The sequence below is a fragment of the Microtus pennsylvanicus genome, chromosome 1, assembly GCF_037038515.1.
Source record: "Microtus pennsylvanicus isolate mMicPen1 chromosome 1, mMicPen1.hap1, whole genome shotgun sequence".
NCBI lineage: Eukaryota > Metazoa > Chordata > Mammalia > Rodentia > Cricetidae > Microtus > Microtus pennsylvanicus.
This window is the reverse complement of record NC_134579.1, coordinates 202,406,000-202,428,240: the sequence shown is the minus strand read 5'-3', so window position 1 is coordinate 202,428,240 and position 22,241 is coordinate 202,406,000. Positions and strand designations below refer to the sequence as shown.

The 22,241-nt window shown below is 41.0% G+C and overlaps 1 protein-coding gene across 1 annotated transcript in view; it reads right to left on the bottom strand.

Annotated features, from left to right (window-relative positions):
- Nucleotides 1-6,341: 6,341 nt before the first annotated feature.
- The window catches only part of Samd5 (sterile alpha motif domain containing 5), a 416,281-nt gene continuing 400,381 nt past the window's right edge, over nt 6,342-22,241 (bottom strand). The window contains exon 2 of the mRNA XM_075949162.1: nt 6,342-10,576. Within this exon, the coding sequence (XP_075805277.1) occupies nt 10,490-10,576 (87 nt within the window). The 3' untranslated portion in view covers nt 6,342-10,489. The remainder of the gene's footprint in view (nt 10,577-22,241) is intronic.

Below are 22,241 nucleotides of genomic sequence, written 5' to 3'. Positions count from 1 at the left end.
GAGTCTACCTTCTCTCTAGACTTGGAGAGAGTAGACTGTATTTTCTCAGTGAGTGTGCTTTACAGCAGGAAGAAAAGAAAAACAAAAACTTAGCATGCTCCCCTAGGCCCTACTATGAAGACACAAAATGCCACTCCAAAGTCACAGACAGAAGAAATCATTGCAGGATAGGCTCCAGAGAAAGGTCGCTGGTTTTATGTTTTCTTGGAAACCCACAAAGACATCAGTGTTGTGTTTAAGTCTAGTCTGATATCCTTCTAGGCTGGGATGTACCACGTGACTCAGTCTGTCCTAGATACCTATGGGTCACTGCAAAAGGAAAGCCACTCTGGGGAGTCTGTGCAAAGGACCTGGACATTTTTCAGTTCCGAGAAACCTAGAAGTGATTGGGATCAGCTGCGTGGTGGGTGGAAGGTGAAGAAGGGACTGGGAGGGTTAACTATGAGGCTCCTGCCATGCCAGTGGCTTCAACTTTTCCTAAAGATTTGCAGCACAAATAATTTATTGTTGACATTGGGTTGTGAGAAAAAAATGCAAAACTTTTTTTAAAAAAATTTATTTATTTATTTGTTATGTATACAATAGTCTATCTGTATGTATGCCTGCAGGCCAGAAGAGGGCACCAGACCCCATTACAGATGGTTGTGAGCCACCATGTGGTTGCTGGGAATTGAACTCAGGACCTTTGGAAGAGCAGGCAATGCTCTTAACCACTGAGCCATCTCTCCAGCCCAAAAATGCAAAACTTAATAATAAATTTGTGTTAAAATCAAACAAGTAAAACTTCAAACCCCCAAGACAGGCATTTGTGCATCTTTCAGTGTCATTTGAGGTATGTCTTGGAATACTTTATACTGAAAATTCTCTGTTTCTTGCTGAAAAGGCATGACTTTCCATTTTCCAATAACAAGACAGTAGTGCTCACAACGGGCTGTTGGCAGACTCATCAGCTGAATAGACATCAGAGGAAGATGGGACTTTTATGGTTTCTTTTTATTGTTTTTGGTGAAAAACATATTCAATACACAACAGAATGAGTGTCATTGTGACATCTCCACCATCACTCCATCATTCCTGTTTGTTGCACTGTGTATCAAACAAAGGTGAAGCCTCATCTGACAGGTTCCAAAGGAAGTGGCACAGCAATAGGTAGAAACAGTGTGCCTACTGTGTAGTTGACCAGGGCATAGAAATTTTGATGATGGGAGCTGATGTGTTTGGTCACAAAATTAAATTAGTTTAACAGCAGAAGTAGTTTTGTGTCCCTTCTACTAATAGTCTAGCTGAGGAGCATCTGTGATGAGGAGCGTTCTGCTTGTGCAGACTTAGGTAGAACCAAGTTTGTGGGGATTGATGTACAGATGCTGTGTCATTGGTTATAAAGCAAGGATATTATTATACACGACTTTTTAATATCTCCTTAGAGGGATATAATAAAGAAAATGTATTTTCTTTCAAAAGGAAACATATCAAATAAGGCAGATGATTCAATATATAAGAAAAGTTTCCATTACTATTTTTCATAAAAAGCCTATATATGAAGATAATTTTTCACTCAAACAGATTTACTTTTTGATGCTAATAGACTTAACTGCTCAAATTAATTTTACATTTTGCACAACCCAAAATAATATCTTTCTTACAATCTATGCAATTATTTTTTAATACTTCTTTGTATCTTCAAGCAACTTAAAATCTGCCAGGCAATATGTTCTTTCATAGTTAATAGTCATTGGCTATTCTGAAACTTTAATTTTGTATTAAACAGAAGTGTTAGGCTTAAGTTTATCAAGGCAACAAAGTGAAAACATAGTTGCTTTGAAATATTGCTAGTAAGTAATACAATATTTAGAGATCATTTAAATATTTTTAGTTTTAAAAACTTATTTTTATTACTTTCCTAGTTCCAGTGTGAGTAGCAAAAATTAATGCCATAGATAGCTCAATTAAATGCTCTTGGGTAAATTGCAATCAAAATTAAGACCTACAATTTAACTACATAAAGTCACCTTTAATGTAGTCTTTGATTATTTCAAACAAGGGGGATGATATGACATTACTAAAGTCATGAGGAAATCATAGCAATCTCTGAACTATTTCCAGCTCCTTTATAAGTTTTATCAGCATATCACAAAGTTCCAGAATTCATCTCTGAATTCTATTAAACAACTCTAGAATCATGAAAGTTTTCTACATAAAATGAAAAAAATTAGTGAATATATTTACATGAAGAAAACACTATCAAACATCTCATTATTAATTGATAGTTTTTAACCTGAAATTCCAGAGTCTAATCAGTTTCCAAATTCACTTTTTGAGATTAATGGAAGGAACAGAGACTACCTCATTTATTAAATACTCTTGAGTGTAAACACAAATGTAAAACTCTAAGGGGAACCACAACAAGGACCAGCATGGTATGCTATTAAAGGTGCAATTGAGGGGCATTCACATGTTGGTTATAAGCAACAGCTATCTAATTGGAATTAGGGTCTTGCTAATAGGAAGGAAATGATGCTTGGTACTAGAAACCTGCCCAACTTCTTGGTGCTAGTGACACCATGGATCTTAAAGAGCCAGCATCATTCCTAACTATACTCCAAATCTTGTCTTTGTACCCATAACTAAGAGTATGTATCACCCCCTTGTCAAAGAATGTTCTCTTTACAGCAAATAGAGACAATCACAGAAAATTGCTACTGGTCCCTAATGCAGGGGTGGGAAGCTAAGCCCCCACGGACACATTTACATCCCAGCTCCTGCATCTATGGCTCAAAGAAAACCCCAGAAGAGGGGGGCAAAAAGAACTGGAAGACAAGGAAGTACTCTGTGAAACAGTCTTTCCTCGTTATGCTGCATGCATGAGACCTGAACAATGGCGGCATCAATGGACATGCTAAAGGGGAAGTCTTATGGGGTCTCACCCCTAGACCAAGAACTGCAGGCTATTAATGACTGCGGAGAGAGGGAGAATTAGTCTTTCTCAGGGATGAATTTCCTAATTGGTTATCCAATGCAAAGTGGTAAGTCCTGAAACCATACACACACAAACAACAAAAACAGAGTCAGAGGAATATATTTATAAATTTATGCATACTTACATATGCATACACATATGTAACAGTAATAATCCAAGAAAAATAGGCTATCAATTTAGAGGGGTATGGAAGGGGTTGGAACTAGAGGATTGGAGGGGGCTGAATGGGGAAAGTGATATAATTATATTTTAGTTAAAATGTATTAAAATTTTTGAAAGCTCTAAGGAGACTAAATGGTGACTTCATTTACTTAATATTGTTGTGACCAAAAATAAATAAATAAATAAAGATTCGTGGGGTTTCCAACCTTAGCTGGTTCATCTCCAACACAAACCCCACACTTAAGTCTAAAACAGAGGGAGCCTAGGACATCTACCTCCTGTGAGACTGTGTCTTTTATGCATGACATGAAAGTTGCACCCATGTAGTCTGAGCAAGATCGCTGCCTGAACAAGATCAGCATGATGACAAGACCAGTTAACATGGCAATCTAAACTGGGAAATTTCCCATGCTCCCCCACCCATACATGAAGAGCCATCGATGGTCAACGATTGCAGGGAGAGGGAGAGTCAGAACCCTCCAAGGATAAATGTCCACGTATGTTTTAATCCCAACTTGACATCATCCCTGGACACATGTACTATTAGGAAAACTAAATTAACTGAATAGGTTACACACACACACACACAGACAGACATACACGACACACACACACACATGAGTAACTAAAGAAGATATGAATTTGTAGGTGGCATAGGAGGATCTGGAGGAAGAAAGGGAGAGGCAGGAGTAATATGATGAAATTCTCAAAACAGTAAAAGTATTAGAAAGTAATTGCTCACGGGAATACTTTAATTTTCCATTTTGCATAGAAAATTGACATTAGCTTTGCTATAGTGTAAATTCCATTGGCATAAGGGCATATGATAGCCTATTCTGCATCTGTTTGGTAGTTTAATATTGTTTCAGAGCTGATCATAAAATGTCTTATCTGGGCTGAGTAAATGCACTTGCTGCCTGACATCCGAGTTTGATTCCTCGAAACAGGCATGGCGAAAGGTGAGATGATGCCTCAATTTTGTCTTCTGATACACAGTGACTCTCTCTCAAAACAAATGTAAGAAAATACACCATATTTCTGCAATTTCCAAAATGGTGCCTCTATGAAAATATACTTGAGCTTCTTTTAGTCTGATAAATTTAGCTTTTTTAAAAATATTGTAATATGAAATCTAAATTCCACGATTATAGTTCATTCCTTAGTAAAGCAACTATTAACATGCATTGTACGTAAGACTGAGTAGTCAAAGATGGATTTGTAGAATACGCAAATCAACCATGGAATATATTATGACCCATTTTTAGGAAACTTTATACGCTATATGCATGCATATTTATACTTCAAGTAGTGAGTGGTTTACCTATAATATGTAGTTACATCATCTCACTGGAGGAATTTTATAGTGTTGGTTATGAGTAGAACTTAATGTATAACTAAAAAATAAGTGTACTTAGAAACTACCACAGATAATTGCTAAATTGCAGACAAATGTATAATTTTAAATGTCTTTGAAACTTGGCTTTATGCAGCAAGGAGACCATGGGGCTGAGAGACACACAGGTAATGCTGAGGCACTCAGAAAGTCAGGCTGCGTGCTCTCTGGCTTCCTTTGCAGCTCTAATGTCCTACACTCCTTTTGGACTTTCCCTGGAAGGTGTTGACATATTTAATATCTACTTATTTTTCCTTGATAGAACTTCTGAGAGTTAGCATTTGAGTTCCTGAACTTATCAACGTCATGGAGAAAGGAAAACTTCACCAAACACAGAGAAGTTGCCATCGAAAAAGCAAAAATAAAGTTGCCACAAAGACATGCTTGGCTCCCTTGTCTTCCAAAGATGTAAACATGCATTTTTCATGTTGTGTTGTGTGTTCTTAAAGAGACAGAATGGGACCGGCGAGTTGCCCAGACTGGAAAGCACTTGCGATTCCTGTGTGAGGATCTGCCTTTGAAGCCTCAGAACCCATGAAAATCCCCAGGAATACATCACATTCCTGTAGTCCCGGCACTGGCAGGGGTGGAGCGAGGATTAGAAACTCATTTTCCCAGCTGGCCTAGCTAAAATGATGAGATTCAAGCTCTCTGGGAAATCACATCTCAGAAAATAAAGGAGGAGAATGATTGAAGAAAGACATGACATCTACCTCTGACCTACACACACACACAAACACAAACACAAGCACACACAGACACACACACGCACATGTTACTGCACATACACACAAGCAGTCACATGTACTTACATGCATACACATACACACCTACTCTAGCAAATATGTACATACTCTACATAGAACAAGGTATAGAGAATGGTCAGTGGTTTAAAAAAGAAGCCAGTTGTGTTTGAGTGACAGGCAGTTCAGAAGTCTTGACCCCCCTAGTCGGTGCGATCTTAACTCCAGGATATTTGAAATATGCCAGAGTGTGCAGTGAAGAGGAAAGCACCCTGAAAGAAGAACGTTTAAAAGAAGGAGGAAGAAAATTAAAATATAAAATTGGTCAAGCTATAAAAAATATAATTAAAAAGTCCTCCGAGGCAGTCTATCATGATTAGCATGAAAAGTTACAACATTTTCAATTTCAAAAGGAGGTATTCCATTATAAAATGAAAGGGAGGCCCCTTCCTGAGTGTTATTTCACATAAGTCCTTTCGAAGATCACCAAAAAAGTTGGCTTAAGCATGAATAAATATTTTGTAATATCTGGATGTTATGTTCAAACTGTGGAATATATTTGAGAGACATTACCGTTAATTATTAGGTTGACTCAGAAGGGGAAACACAGAAACTATTTGCTATGATCAATTACTTTGGGGCAAAAGGTATTACTGTAGGGATGTCATAACGTAGTCTAAGGACGGAGTCATATAAGGAGAATTCTGATTGCTTGTGAGAAAACTCCAAGGAAATGAAACAAGAGCTGCCTCAGTTTCTTCAAAATTTGTTTGGGGAATGTGGTTTTGTCCTCCTCCCAGGTGTAGCAGAGAGGAGTGAGTTTACCTCAGATTATCCATTACAGCTGGCTAATTGTATCTGTTCATATGCCTCTATGGAAACACAGGCGTTTGCCACATATAGCTTGCCTACTATGTGTGACTAGTTCACTACGTGTGCCTTGTCATTGGACACTTGACTCCTGTGACCTTTCTTAACCCTCAGACTATAAACTGTCTGATGCTCTGAATAAAGTTGGCTATTTCATCAGACGTTGGTCTGCCTCATTTCTTTTTTTTTATTTATTGATCGGCTCCGTTCTCCCAGGCCCCCCCACCTCGAGAGTGGTACACAAACAGGTAGTGAACATAACTGATATTTCACACATCTTAAAAAAGAAGCCAGGAATTTTGAGAAACTCCAAACCCTCAAGAAATGATTTGGCATACATTTTTAGTATATCTTTTATATATTATGTCCTTACTAAGAATGGTATGGCGTTCTTAGGCCGCAAGAACTACCCCCAACCCATCATTAGCTTAGCAGCAGCTGACTTACCTAAATTACCAAGTATGAACACGAGTTTGGCCCACATGGGTTAAATGGAGCTAGATGCATGCTTGTATGTCAGGATTTATCTGAAATGTTAATATTCTAAACATGTTCTAGATCTCCGTGGAGGGACACATGCTATGCTATGGGGTACCTCTCAAACAGAATTGTTTTGTGTCTTTCGGAATATTTTATTCAACTACTGCTTTGCCGAAGGTGCTTGAGAAATGTGCTGCTCTGTGACTGGATGTCTTGCTAATCGTCCATGCCCATCTTTCCCTTCATGTCAATGGAGTCTTTCTCTGCAGCCCTCTCATTAGTTTGTGCTGATCAAAGGCACAATCTCCCTGAAAACATACTGACATGTTTTAATGTATTTTCTTCTCAATTTCTGTGTAAATGAGTTGGTCACTTATGAGCCCAAGGTAGTGACCTGCTTGGTATAGAGAGGACTCTAGGGTTATGTTAGTAGAAATAAAAAGAGCAATAAAAGAGGGGAGAAAAAGGAGGGGAGTCGTGTCTGTAATCAAAATTAAAATTTTTGAGTTAAGTTGGTAATTCTAAAAGTCAAGGCTGATGAGAAAAGAATCTTTTAAAATCTTAATTGTTTTCCTTTAGAATAAAACCAAATTGGCTATTAGTTTATGGGATTTACCATCCACTACGAACAGAGAGAACCCTGGGTATGATGAAGCAAATGAGAAAGAGTAGAGGACCATTCCCAAAGGACAGTGGGGAGGGGGCAGAGAACCCATCTCCTCAGGTTGCCTTGCTTCCCAATCTCAAGGCAAACATGCCACACTGACTTGAGGGTGAGAGAGTGGTTTTATATCCTGCATACTTTGGGGCGTTTGGGAAAGACTGTTTCAATGGGTTTCAGGATGTTCCATTGGGCGGATGTAGCAGGGGACCAAAAGCCTCCAGCAAACCTGTTAGTCTAGCAGAACTACTCTGTGTAGATGTCCCAGATGTCTGTGCGTCATCGGTATTGGCTGGCAATCCACAGCCTAGCAGTCGTTATAGTAGGTTGCAGGATAACCTTGCCGGCTGGAGGACAAAAGTAATCTAACTAAAGCTTAGGAGGACATACCAAGGGAAGAGGCCTAAAACCACAGTTTACTCCAGGAATCTGGGACCTAGGGCAGTCTCAGCAGTGTGTATGTATGACCAAGCAGGGCATTGAGAGGTGATGCCTCAAGCACCCCCTATGTCTAGCCAGCCAGCCAGCTTGTCATGGAAGCTTTAGGAAAACTGGTTCTCTCAGTCAGAACCTTTAGGGAGGTGAGCAGGTGTATTTTATTTTTGTAATGGAAGAGGACCATTTACATAAGAGACTGAGAGCAAGTCATTAGCAAACCCAGATTCTCTACTTGACATAGTGAGAGTTCAGAAAGATCGGCTCAGCTGTAGAGACAGAAGCTGTGTGTGTGTGCTTTTTACACAATGAACCATGTGCAAATTTCAACACTTCCTAATCTTCCCAAGACATCTGATTTCTACACCATGCCTTAGATCCCCCATCCTGCTTTGCAATCATCTCCATTTTTAAGGCTGACATTCCCTATGACCTCTTCTTTGGTATTGTAATTTCATAAGGACAAGGGGACATTGTAGTTCTCATTATCAGTACAATACGGACATAGTCACTAACGTGAAGAGATTAATCACAAAGCCTCTCAATATTCAGGACAATTTTTCAACACACTTGGTCATATTTGGATTATATGATGAATGCTATGTAGCAAAATGAATGTAATATAATTAAAAATTTAATGTTGAAGAATTATAATATCTGTTAGTTAATGGTATTGCACATGAATTTTCGAGCAACGCAGAAAAGAATGTTGTACAACTATCACTCATATAATCATGTAGAAATCTGGCATGGTCATTAAATGTAGATGGTTACATTGGCATTTTCTAGTATGACAAATAAGGATATTTGAAATGAGCTCACAGGCAGAGACTCTACTGCATCTGATTGCAAAGTGGAAGCCATTCATAACAGAAATAGCCTGGAATAAATCACGAAATCTACATTAAAAATAGACTCTCTCACATTAAGTATTTTCAGGTTCCTTTTCTAGTGAGCATAAAGCCAAGCTACCTTGTCAGATCTGACCTTTCCGCATGGCTTACCTGAATAAAATGAAAAGATTTTAAAAATAACAAAGGAAGATCTCATGCCCAAACAGAGTTACAGATTAGAACCACGGCGTCTTTGTATGACGGCTCCCGAGCTAACTGGATGGAGTTAAACAAACTGTGTTTGCTCACTCCTCGGTTTCTTTCCCCTGTCAATGGATTGGTATAAATACGTAGCCCCTGGCCTTTTCAAACCCACACCACCATATTTCATTTATGGCATCCAATAAGGTCAAAGGCAAAGAATAAAAAGGTACCCACAAGGGCTAACTTTGTCAATTTAAAATGTGGCTCACCGTCCAGCCCATTGTTAAGCAAGCTGTTCAAATAGCGTCTTGGTCCCCATGTCTCTGGGGCTCTGATAGGCTTCAAAGTCTCTGAGAAAGCCCATGCATGTCTGAAACCTAACCCCTTCACCTGGCCGTCTTTTCGTCTCCTGTTTTCTGATCTCTTTAATCCAGAATCTTTAATAGAAAAATTCTACTGCAAGACTGGAAACAGCAGGGGCTCAGAATCGCATTATGGGTTATTTAAAGCAACATCTGTAGTCTTTTGAACATATCAAGGGCAACTTAGGTGACCTCTGGGGACTCTTTTTCAAACACGTCCTATTAAACACACATAAACACAAGTAAAACCTATTTTAAGGTCTGATTCTAGAAAAATCCTCTACAGAAACCATGCTAGTGCCAAACGTTTCAATGAAAATCTGCTCAAGAAAAACAAACAACAGCCCCAAATCCTACGTATACCTCTGATTAATTAACTAATAGAAGAACAAGGTTGTTTTGCTTGTTTTGGATAAGGAATATGAAACAGCAAATTCTAGAATATAGCCGAACCACGTCCAATATCTTTAAGGAGCAACCATGTCCACCAGAACCAATAACCTGAACGAAAAAATGTAAGAAAGCCACATACATGTGACTCTTCCTCTTCTTCAATCAGAATACAGCACTGACAGCATTTTCTACGTCACCTCCAGGAAGTGGAAGAGTCAACTCTTAGAAACAAAATAAAGCCACCCTATGCCACTTACATTCTACTAAGATATGAGTAAATCCGAGGACTTAGGTTTATTTTTCTCGTTGTGTCTAATCTATGTTGTGCCTCTGTCATTCTTTTAAGGGAGAAATCCCAGCATGAACAGTATTATCTAGAAAAATACCAATTCCTGTCATTAACTCATAGGAAGAAATTACAACAAAACGCATATGTGATTCTAACTAGAGAGATGGGAGCATACCAGATTTTGTAACTCAATAGAGATGTTGTAATACGGTAGAACTTAATGGCCATGTAGTCCCTCTAAACCCCCAATACTGTATGGGTGAAGACACTGTGTATGGGAGGAGACCAGAGGATGACAGAGGCAGGGGGAGGGACACAGTCATTATAGCAGAACAACATGGTTCACATAATTAGCAAAGTCCTAAATAAAATATCTCCCTTTGGTTCTATAATATTGGAATGGAAGGCATTTAGAAAAGTTCAATGACAGCAGAAAGAAGCTAAAAAAAATTTTGAAAAGAAAATTCACATAAAAAGATTGTCTGAAAGGCAACTTTTATCAACAATTCATCAGCCACTAGGCCTTCTTCCCGAAATAAGAACAAAGTGAGTGACAGGTCCAAACAGTGATCCCCCCACAACAACATCCATCTGAAGTAGATTTAACACGTACCAGCATCCCACTGAAAAGCAACTAGTGCTTTCTACTTCGTCTTTTCGCTCTCACAGGCGCTTCTCCTGTAGCCTTCAAGCCACACCAGGTCCCACAACAAAGCGAACACTTACCAGACAGATCAATACTCCCCGAAGCAATGAAGAAGAAATACCACTTACCTAGGAAAAGAAGAGAGAAATAGAGATTAAGATGCCATCGCTTAAAGACAATGATAGCAGTTCTCAGGTCAGTTGAGTCTCTGGGCTGCTGAGAGTTTCAGAGTGAGCATCATTATGGTTTTAGGGGGAGGGAAAGCAAAATTCAATTTATTTGTGCATGAAAGGAAGTTGGTGAGGAGTTAGGAAGTCTTCCACTGTTATGTTGTTGTGAAACCCCAGGGGGGTTAATTTCACTTTAAATCAAGGTGACATGTTTTCATGGGTGGGCTAGAGGGGAGACTTTAACAGGGATCAGAAAGGAATGGAAATATGCTTTAGCTGTTTCCAGGCAGAGGAAAAGATGGTCAGAGCTAAGCCCCAGATAGTTGGGTACAATGAATCTCTGTCTAGTTAGCAAAGATTCTGCCTCGTTGAACCAGAGCCCTCCATTCCCTGCACTCATTAGATGGGCCAGGTAGTTCCTAGGGCCAAAGTCAGAAAGGTTTTGTGGAAGAAACAATAACAATGGTTTCCTGTCTTCCAGGTCCTCAGATTTGTGACGATGAAATGACCACTCTGACTGTCAGCTGGCCGTTTCAAAATATTTCAATTGACAAAGGATTCAAAGTGTGAATATTAATTTGTATGAACATTCTTAATTTCAGTTTCTAATTGTTTTATGACGGAAAAACACGGCTCGGCTACCCACTAGGTAACACGACAACAGACTCCCTGCACTAGAAATTAGCCCATATTTAAAACAGTTTGCAGCGGTAGTCTACCATGCATAAATAACTACTTCGCTTGTCCTGTTCTTATTTTTAGAATATGAAAGGGTCTTTTTTTCTAAAGCCCTGTGATCATTCAAAGAGGAATTTATAAAGAAATAATGGACTAAGAAACCTAGCTGGAGTGACCCCCCAAAGGCATATAGGTCATAGTTACTATGGCATATTCACAAAAATATTCACAGCTGCTTCAATTATTTATTTAGGAGACATCTATTGAACACTGTGTGTATATAAAAGTTGATCACAGATATCAGATACTTACAAAGGAGCACTGATATCACCAACAACCTCAAAGTTTAGGGGAAAAGGGATGTTTTTATAAAGTCAAGATAGTGGAAGAGAACTATAAGTCACCAGCAAAATACAAGTCATATGCGACAGAGGGCTTGCTGACATGGGTCAGGGGGCCAGGAAAATTTTATGACATAAATGTGGAAACACACACAAAGATGAGAGGATATTTGGGGAGGGGGCTGTGAAATCATTCCCGGGGCACAGGTGCTAAAGGTCCAGGAAAGTGGAAATCGCCAAAGACTCTGCGCCTGTCGTTGGAAGCCTATTCTGGTTCTGGAGTAACTGTCATAAATGTAGTAGAAAGTGAGATGAAAGGCAGCACAGGGCTGTGGCATGGTGTTCCCCTCTTCTTTCTGTTCTCAGGGAAGAAAGAGGTCCAGCAAGAATAAATGTAAGTGTACCGTAAGGAGTACGTAAAAAGCATGCAAATGTAATGTAAAAGTGTGTACATGTAATGCGAAGGAGCTCAGACAACAGCATGGCTGTGTGCTCTTCTGGTCCCTACTGCTCTTGGGTCTGGGACAGATTCTCCAGAGTCCATATCTTGTGTGCTTATGGGGACTTGAAAGCTTGGTATGCACTGTCTCAATGATGCGCACACACAGATCCCGGAGGCGGGGGCCCATGTGCCTGTTCCCTTCACTTGGCCAATGCTACTCAGGTGCTGCTTCTTCATATCTATAACATCTAATTCCCATCAACTCCTCTCCCACACAGCCGCTTACCAGTACTTTCTAAAGAAGTTTCAATATTCAATGAAGGACCGTCTACCACATCCCTGACATCAGTTCCAATGAACTCATCATGTTGAATAAGCGATATTCTTGTCTGTTAATTGGTCATATTTAATCTTTTCAAATAAATTTTGGCTGAGTATATGGTATGTATTTAGGCATGGGTAAATAATGATTGGAGGTTAAAGGTGTGAGACAATAGGGATGGTTATTCAATATACTTTAGTTTCTGGGTATAAAACTCTTACAGGGAAAAGTCAATGTGAGCACAGAGATAGAGACGGGAGCCATGGGTCTATAAGCTAAGGATTGCAGTGTCACAAGAAGCAGAGAAGAACCACGAAACAGACAAGTCTTAGGGTTTCTGTTGCTTCAACAAAAGGCCATGACTAAAGCAGCTCAGAAAGCAAAGGGTTTGATTGGCTTACACTTCCACATTGCTCATTGTTCATCATCAAGCAAAGTCAGGACAGGAACTCAAGCAGGAACGTGGGGACCATGAGGGGTGCTGCTTACTGGCTTGTTTCCCATTGCTTTCTCAGCCTGCTTACTTATAGAACCCAAACCCTCCAGACCAAGGATGGCTCCACCCACCACGGACTGGGCCTGGCCTCATCAGTTACTAATTAAGAAAACACCTTACATGCTTGCCTGCCACTCGGTCTTATGAGGCATTTTTTTTTCAATTGAGGTTCCCTTTTGATAACTCTAGCTTGTATCACGTTGGCATAAAACTATCCAGCACACGTTGAAAGTGTCCAGAAGGAACCCATCCTGCCGAACCTGTCTTTTGTATTTCTAACTTCAAGAACTGCCAGGCGATCAACTTCTGCTTGTTATACAGCTTTGGCTGTGGTGTTTTCCTGAGGCAACAGGAGGAAATGAGCATTCGTTTGTGAATAAAAGAAAGGGAAGTGCCTGAGAGTCCCTCTGAGAATAGTCGGTTGTTTTTAACAGATGCGAATTTGTTTTAGTTTGGGTATTCTGAAGACAGGCTGCTAAAATAGAAGAGGTACGCAAGGACTTTCTTACGATGTTTGCCAAAGGATATAGTGAGGAAAAGGAGGGAGAGAGAACATTGGGTAGAAGTGGATGAAACTCTTGAGAGGTAGAAAGGCCAATGGAGAGTCCTTAGCCTCTTCCCAGAATGAGCATCCCTGTCTCCACACTCAGCAAATGAGCAGCCAGAGCCAAGCTTGGACCATGACCTCTAAAGCAGCACTGCTACTCTCTCAGGTCAGCTAGCTATATCCCGATGGCCTCGAAGCAATTGGAAATCTAGAGCAAAGAGACAAAAGACTGGGGTTGGACTAGGAAGGACCAAGGGTTTACTCTGTGATGAGATGAGACTGGTTTTGACATAGCAGAAGTTTTAGTGTCGAATGCACATTTAGAGTGTTCAAATGGAGGGTCAGGAGTCTGTTCAGGGGAGAGGATGGGAATGGAAGTTTCTAAGTGCTTTGAACAAACGTCTTGACCTGGGAGATGATGACAGGTCAGAGCATAACTAGAAAGGAGGGAAAACCCGCATGAAAGCCACAGGCATGACACAAAGGAGAGGGTAGAGCGGGAGCATAAAGAGACCCCAAAGCCTTGGAATTTGTAGAAGGGCATGGTAGGGGCCAGCTAGGGTGGGGCTGCAGTGCCCTGGTAGTCCAGGGAAGAGCTGGATGGGTTGAGGAGGGGTCTGCAGAGCCACCGGGGAAGATGAGCACTGAGGAGGCATGAAGCTCTTTCTATTGGGAGCACTTTATCAAGGTGACTGAGTGCAAGCTTGGTCTCAAGAGAAAAGCAATGAGTCATGGGAGATTAGGGTCAGGACCAGCAGGTGCAGGTTCTCTATTTCCTGCTTTTCTCATGATGACAGGGGCAGAGATAGGATGTAAAAGTGCGGGGGGATGGGGGTGAGGGTGGATGAGTTCAAACTAATTGGAGGAACAGCATTAGGCTTTGAAGATGAAAACTGAAACCTACGAGCAGATAAAATAGCATTATGGTTTCTACCGTGTTCTTGTCTCTTAACCTATTTACAAAACGTTAAGGTTTCTGATCTGGGGTTTGTATTCCCAACTAGCTGAAGCGAGAGAAAGATGCATCTGTGGGATTTAAGCATCTCTACCCTTTGAAATTTCGCTATTTCCATTCACCATGCCTCTCCCTTTCACCAGACAAGAGAATCGATCTCCAACTGATTGTAATCAGGAGGAGAGAACCGTCCAGTGTTCCTTCATTCCTCAGTCTAATTGGGAATTCTCAAAGCCAGCCTGTTAGCATGCCATGGTTACCAGACTACGGCTGTAGCTGCAGATTTTCCACAGGGAGCTTTTAGCCAACAGCTAACAGATCAATGCCTGAGCTTTGTAGGATATAAGGTGTCCCCATAGCCACCACTCTGACCTCTTCACTGCTCACAGCTGGTGGGACTTCCCTACAGCCCCAACCCTCTGCTTACTCTTTGCCTACCATGGCAAGGTTAATAAGAAGCTATGCAAAGCATTTAGTCACACAGATATTTCGGTGGCTGAAGATCAAGTCAAATAGGTCATGTGACTACGTCCTGTCTACATTTGCTTTTATTTTACATTTTCTCCGCAATCAAATAGTGCTCAGATGAGACTCAGGGAAGGAGCAATTCTCTTTCAATGAGAAGCTCCCAAATCTAGAGCAATTTTGTCCTGGATTTTGTTACCTATCCTATCAGTAAATACCACATATCAGTAAATGTCTCCACAATAAAAACGACAGACATGTGAATGTGTGGACGTGCACACACGCTGAGCTTGTGATAAGTTATGTTGCATCCTAAGGTACCACGTTTATGGCAGTTAATACACCTCAAAGGTATTTTATTTTTGTTTTGTGGGTTTTTACACGTATGTATCAGCCTCAGTAAGTTGTTTTGTATTGCAAAATAAATGAACCAAATAAAACAACCACCAGGGTGAAACCAAGAGGACTGTTTTGAAGTGTTCATGTGGTTAATGTCCCTACGTTTGTGTTCACAAATGCTAATTTTGTATGAAGGAACGGATACAGAGCCCCCTCAGATGGTTCTATTTCAGTATGAGTTATTACAGAGCTCGTGCAGTGAGCTGAGATGGAAGCTGACAAAGGCTGCCATGCTATTAACTCAGGACTTCTTGTTACACATGCAGGCATGTTTGGAATTCCAGTGCCAGCAAGGGCTCCAGCTACCCAGAGCCAAGCCCTCCAGAGGGGAAATCTGCCAGCGCCCTTTTAACCACATGCCTGTAGGAATTTGTGCACTTAATTAAATGCACAGACCAAGCAAGCGGTGGGGGCAGGGCTTATTCATACACATGTCACGGGATCAGCAGATGGCATTGCATTAGAGACAGAAATTCCCTGATGGCACGCCACACGCCCTTCAGAACACACCGAACACAGGTAGTTATTGCCTCCAGGAGTTTTCATATATGAAGAGGAAAATAACATCATAACTGTAAGTGGGAGGAAAAGCCTGTAGGATGTCTCTTTCAGTCACCACGTTTTCAAAAATAGTTTACAGCAATCGTCAGAACAAGGCCTCCAAAAATGTTCTGGCAAAATGTGAGTAATTCTACACCTTTTGATGGTAAGATCATATACAATACATAATATTTGGTGGTCTCTCGGGGCTGTGTCCTGGGAGAGTTTTGTTTCCTAGGGTTTTCCTAAGATTGAAGTTGTGTCTGAACAGAACAATGCCCTGTACTGGTGAGATGCTTTTGAGACACACACACACACACACACACACACACACACACACACTCACACTCACAGTGAGAACAAGCAGGGAGAGCTGCCGCAGCTGGTCTTGGTGAACACACTTTACGGGCAGGTCAGCTTCTGGTATGCACACCCTTGAGTGTGAGATCCTTCAAATCCACAGAATACAAAAGACACATCACTCTTTTGGCTATGTACTAAAAGGCCCCATCTTGCTTGCATACTTTCTGTGCGCATGCTTGTGCATGGGTGACTGCATGCACATGTGTGCTGCCGGCTCTGCAGATAGAACTTTCTGTGAATTACAGAACTGTAAAGCAAGGTCCTTAGGTAGGACCTTGAAAGCTAATTGCCGGAAAGAGAATGCCCCCAGTTAAAGGGTTATAACTTCCGCTCTACCTTCCTTCTCATGTTCCTACATTAACTTTCAAGAAGGGAAGAGGAACAGAGAACTGAGTCAAAACCAGTGACTAATGATTAAACCAGGCCCGCTATAATGAGGCCTCCGTAAGACCCTTTAATAGAGGCGTAAGTCTTCAGAATTGGCTCACATATCAAGGTGGTGGGAATAGGCATGCTTAGAGAAGGTGTGGGAACTCCCTAATCTTTGCACCATACCTTGACCATTTAGCTGCTCTTGGGTTAGAGTATTTAAAATAAACCATTGATAGTCATCAACGTGTCTTCCTGAGCTCTGCAAGTCATTTTGGCAATTGAGAAGAGGGTTGTAGGAGTCCCGGATTCTGTAGGAGAGTCAGACAGATGTATAGGTACCCTGGGCACCCAATTCCTATGGCTGGCATCTGCTGAGGGAGTGGGTTTATGACATTAATATCTTTAGCTGGGGAAATTGTTTCAGAATGGAATTACTGTATAACAAACCACTTGGGATCTAAAGAGTTGACGATAGTATTGGCATGAAGAAAATCACACATACTTTGGAGCTAGAATACTGAGAAAAAAAATAGTTTATGTCAGGTCAGATATTTCTCCTTTACTGATCCCAGGTGCTATCTACTTAGCTGAAGCAACCCACTCTGATATACTAGCATTTAATTTCCCACCCCAATCCTAAAAGACAAGGAAGAGATTCTGAATCACTACTTGGTACCTTAATGGCCAGTGACCATCTATCATTTCATAGGTTCATCAGCACAAAATGGATGTTAGAGTGAGTGAATAAAAAGATTTATTTTGTTAGTTGACATCTCCTTTACTAATAACAGTAATTAATGTTCTTTCATGGGAGTATTAATAGCGAATGTTTCTTTCACGGTCTTCAAAAAGCGCCAGGTGGATAAGGAAGAGACCAAAGCTTTGTTGAGCACCGATGAGAGAGGAGTAGTGCCGATCCGCTCCTCCCATGACGTGCTCAGTAATGTAGATTAATCTCCCACTTTAAGCCAGTATTTCCTAGAACGGAACACAAGGCATAGGTTCATTGATGACTCAATCACCTCTTGAATCACAAAGAATTTTCAGTCTGCTTGGAGCTCTACTCTTATTCACAAGTGACTCAACTTAACCAGCCATGAATTTTCCCATGGAAAAAGTCCCAACCGTTTATAAAGTGTTCCGGAGAGCTGATAGTGCTGTCCCCCAGGAGTACTGTGTGTGTTTGAGCAGACATATACTAATTTTAAGTTTTCATTTTTTTAAACCTGAGAAATGTCCTAGGCAAGTTCTAATTAAAAAAAGAAAATATATAACAGTATTAACCGTTCTATAAACTTTTGGTCCACAAAGCCATGCACTCAGAATAGCTTAGCTCTCTGGTTATTAATAATAGCACTTGATGTTTTCCTAAATATCATCCTATGATCACTCTGACTTCGGGTGGAATCCTTTCCCTGATGTGTACAGTTTATTATGCTGAGTCCAGCTGCACTGTTGTGAAGTAATGGTCTACGTTTCTTGTTCCCAAGTCTAAGGAAAGCGCCCATGCCTTTCTGCACAGTGACTTTCTGCAGTCTTCTTCAATAAGCCTAATTTAGGAAACCAGCAGATAGCCCTTTTTTAAGGCTGGTTAGATCCCGCTGTTACAGGTCATGCACCCTTGCTTGCCAAGGGACCCGAGTTTCTTTGTATCTTGATAATTCCTAGGCTTTATCCTCTTTACCAGTAAGGTTCATCTCCTTGAATATGACTGATTGAATTTCAAAACCAAAGGAACTTGGAGGTTTATTTGAAGGTCTTAATGTTATTGTCAGAAAAAAAAAATTGCTTATCCTTTATCCAATAGGGTTTAGATAGCAGAGATGGAGCCGACTTGGTGACATCATGGCTGTTGGTTATGAAGAGTCAGTTGTTCTGATCCCAGGAACACATAAGCAGCAATCCTATATTCCTGTCTTCATGTGTGTCTCTGGAATGTTGGGCCTGCTTTTTGTCAGTTTTATCTTTCGGTGTCTTCCCACCTATCTTCTCCAACACACACGCACAGTCTATGACAATGTTTATGACAGCTGAGCGGAGACATGAATGCTGGAATCATGGTAAGCATAGCAAGGGGAGAAAGAGCCTAAGTGAAACCTAAGTGAAAAATATCTTTGAAGTTTATTTTGGCAAAGAACCTGGAAGTGATGAAGGGGAGGTGAGAGAAAAACTAGAGGGCAATGAGTTGCTTTTTGACCCTGGATGTCTCCTCTTTCTGCTCGCGATAAAGCTGCTATAAAAATCATCTCATTTTAACCTTTATCACAGAGGTCATGATCAGACTAGGGAGGCTAATGGACTAAGAAGAGTTAGATGACCCCAAAGCCTTTCAAACTCTGCCCTGTGCTCCTCTAATTATGGTTGTTTCTCCTTTTGCTTAGAGAAATTTCTAGTGTGTGTGACTTTGCTCCGTCCTGTACCTTCTCCCTGTGTCAGCAGGTGCCCTCTTACCTGCCTGGTCTCACAAGGATGGTGGCTATTACGTCTTGCAGTGATACAGGATCTTACCAGTGGATGAGGCACTTTCAAATTTGAAACGTATAAACTTACTGACTCTTACTTCTTACCCTTTGTCTGTTTCCTAATTCTGAGGGAAAACCAGAGTGGGCTTTGAGATTGCTAACATGGTCAGACTCATAAGCTTGGCTGTGGCATATTATGTGGAATATGTCTTGCCAGTTTGCTCTGCCCTGGCTTACAAAGGATGACAACTTGTATAAGATCCAGGAAATACTTGCCAAGGCTGTCCAGTTGGCAGAGTGGTCTGTTCTATAATATGTATTTGAGCTCCTAATCTGGCATCACTTTCCCTTAAAAAAATATGGGAGGGTGGTTTTTGTACCCATTAATATTTGCTTAAGAATGCTTTTTCATGGGGCTGAAAACATTTTAAGAGTCTGCTTCATTAGATATTGCACCAAGAGCCCAGTTTTTATGTTGTGAGAAATGAGTCATCGTGTCCAGTTTGTCCAATCTTGCTTATGTAGTATGACAGCTTAACTCTTCCTTTCCTATGTCTGTTTCACTGAGGAGGAAGAGTTGTAGTGTAAGATGTCTGTAGTTGGTTGTTCTTTAATCTTTTTATTCCTTGGGGAATCCACACCCAGCTCCTAATTAAATCACACAGAGTCTTATTTTTTCCTATAAATTTCCCACCTTAGCTTGGTTTGTTCTAGCCAGCTTTTCTTAAATTATCCCATCTACCTTTTGCCTCTGGGCTTTTATCTTTCTCTATTCTATATGCCTTTCTCTTCTTTCTACTCCATTGCTGCTTGTGTAGCTGGGTGACTGGCCTCTGATATCCTCTTCTCCTTCTCTTTTCTTATTTTTGATCTTCTCTTCCTAGACTTCTCCTCCTATTTATTCTCTCTGTCTGCCAGGACTGCCTATCCTTTCTCCTGCCTAGCTATAGGCCATTCAGCTCTTTATTAGACCAATCAGATATTTTAGGCAGTCAATGTAACACAGCTTCATAGAGTTAAAAAAATGCAACATAAAAGAATGCAACACATCTTTGCATTATTAAACAAATGTTCCATAGCATAAACAAATGTAACATATCTTTAATTATATGACAGATGTCAAGTTTTTATTAATCACTGGTAAAACAGTAACTTGGAGGCCATGGAGAGAGAGGGCTCATTTAGTAAAGCACTTGTCATACAAGTCTGAGGGGCTCACATTTAGATCCTCAACACCTACATAAGAGATAATGGTTGTTGTTTATTTTTTAATAAGAGAAAGACAGTAAAATCATAAATACAGAGTCAGAGATGAGGAATAAAGTCAGAGGAAGATGGAATTTGAGTTTGGAGAGGTCTGGTCCCCACCTAAGGCTGCCAAGGAAACATGGAGCCCCCAGAAGCTGGGAGCAATCCTGGTGTGGTTCTCTCTGAGACACCTTATAAGAATCCACATTACAGACACCTTGATTTTTAACTGTGAAAGAAATGCTTGGTGTGGGAGGTCCTTCTGTCTGTGTGTTGCTTTTTTTGGTTAATGAATAAAGAAACTGCCTTGGCCTGTTGATAGGGCAGAACTTAGGTAGGCAGGGAAGACAGAACTGAATGCTGGGAGGAAGAAGGGCAGAGTCAGCGAGACACCATGGACCCACTGCCAGAGATAGACGCGCTGAAGCTTTACTGGTGGGCCACAATCTCTTGGTGATACACAGATTAACAGAAATCGGTTAAATGAATATGTAAGAGTTAGCCAATAAGAAGCTAGAGCTAATGGGCCACGCAGTGTTTTAATGAATATAGTTTCTGTGTGATTATTTCAGTTCTGGGTAGCCAGGACAAACAAGCGGCCTTCATGTTACAAATGTCTTTCATGGCTAGCCAAGATATCTATGGTAATTGGCCCGGTAAACTAAGGCACACCTTTCCGTTTGATGCCTCTGCTCCTGTGAGTTCAGCTCCACTTTGTCTGGCGCTGCTCTTGGGGAGCCCTCTTTCCTTCAGCTGTCCACAATTGTTTACTGATGTCAGTGCACTTATGACCTGATCACCCCATATCCCTTCTTTCCATAGTTGGGGACAAAGTAACCTAAAGCCACATGTCTCTCACTCTTACCTAGAGTTCTTAGCAGGTCTAATCTAAGGTGGCCTTAGGCATGTCTTCTATGTGCCTGAGTAGGGTGTCCTTCTCTTTATTAACCTGATGTTGGGGGCTCCTGTGAACAGCCCTCTCCTTGATGAATTCTTTCAGCCATGGTGGGGCTAGTCTATTTTTATCAGGGATCCAGAGTCCATCATGAATTAGACCCTAAATCTAACAACTTTATGAGGAGGTAGTCCCCTCTGTGTGGTGTGATTACCATTAATGAATAAAGAAACTGCTTTGGACTTATAGCAAGGCAGAATTTAGGTAGGTAGGGAAAGCTAGGCTGGATGCTGGAAGAAAGAAGGGTGGAGTCAGTGGGATGCCATGGAGCTGCAGCTGGAGATAGATGTGCTGTGTAGGCCACGACCTCGTGGTGATACACAGATAAATAGAAATGGGTTAAATTAATGTAAGCGTTAGCCAGTAGGAAGCTAGAGCTAATGGGCCAAGCAGTGATTTAATTAATACAGTTTCTGTGTTGTTATTTTGGTTTTGGGCAGCTGGGACAAACAAGCAGCTCTTATCCAACAAATTGGCCCCAGCGTGGTGGACTAAATCCATGTAAAACCTATAAAAGAGTTCCCGGAGACCTAAGATCAGGTGAGAAATTGGTACCACTTAGTCTTAATAAACAAATACACCATGATTTTTGAAGGAGGGCAGGAAAATTTCCCTGCATAACTAGCAGAAGGAAAGCCTGGGGCCCCTCATCTCCAGGTTGGCCTTTTGTTCCCATAACCATCAGAGTCTGCTTTTCAGTACTGCCAGCACGGAAGTGATCCAAGGCTTCTCTCTGCCTCCTGAGTTCTACAGAGCTTTCCAGGTCCTCAGATTCTTTCTTGAGGACCTACCTGTGTTGTCCTGATTTCCAGGCTAACCTGATTAGCCTAATACCCAAGAGCATCATCAGATAGACTTCAACCAAAGCCACTCACCTGAGGGGAATGGGCTGGCCCATGTCACAGACACTTTGGTCTTTGGAGATACAAATTCTGAAATTTAATTTTCTCTAAGATTGCTGTATGCATGTGTAGCTCCATGTACACATGAGAGCAGTTTCCCATGGAAGCTAAAAGAGGGCACTGGATCCCTGGAGCT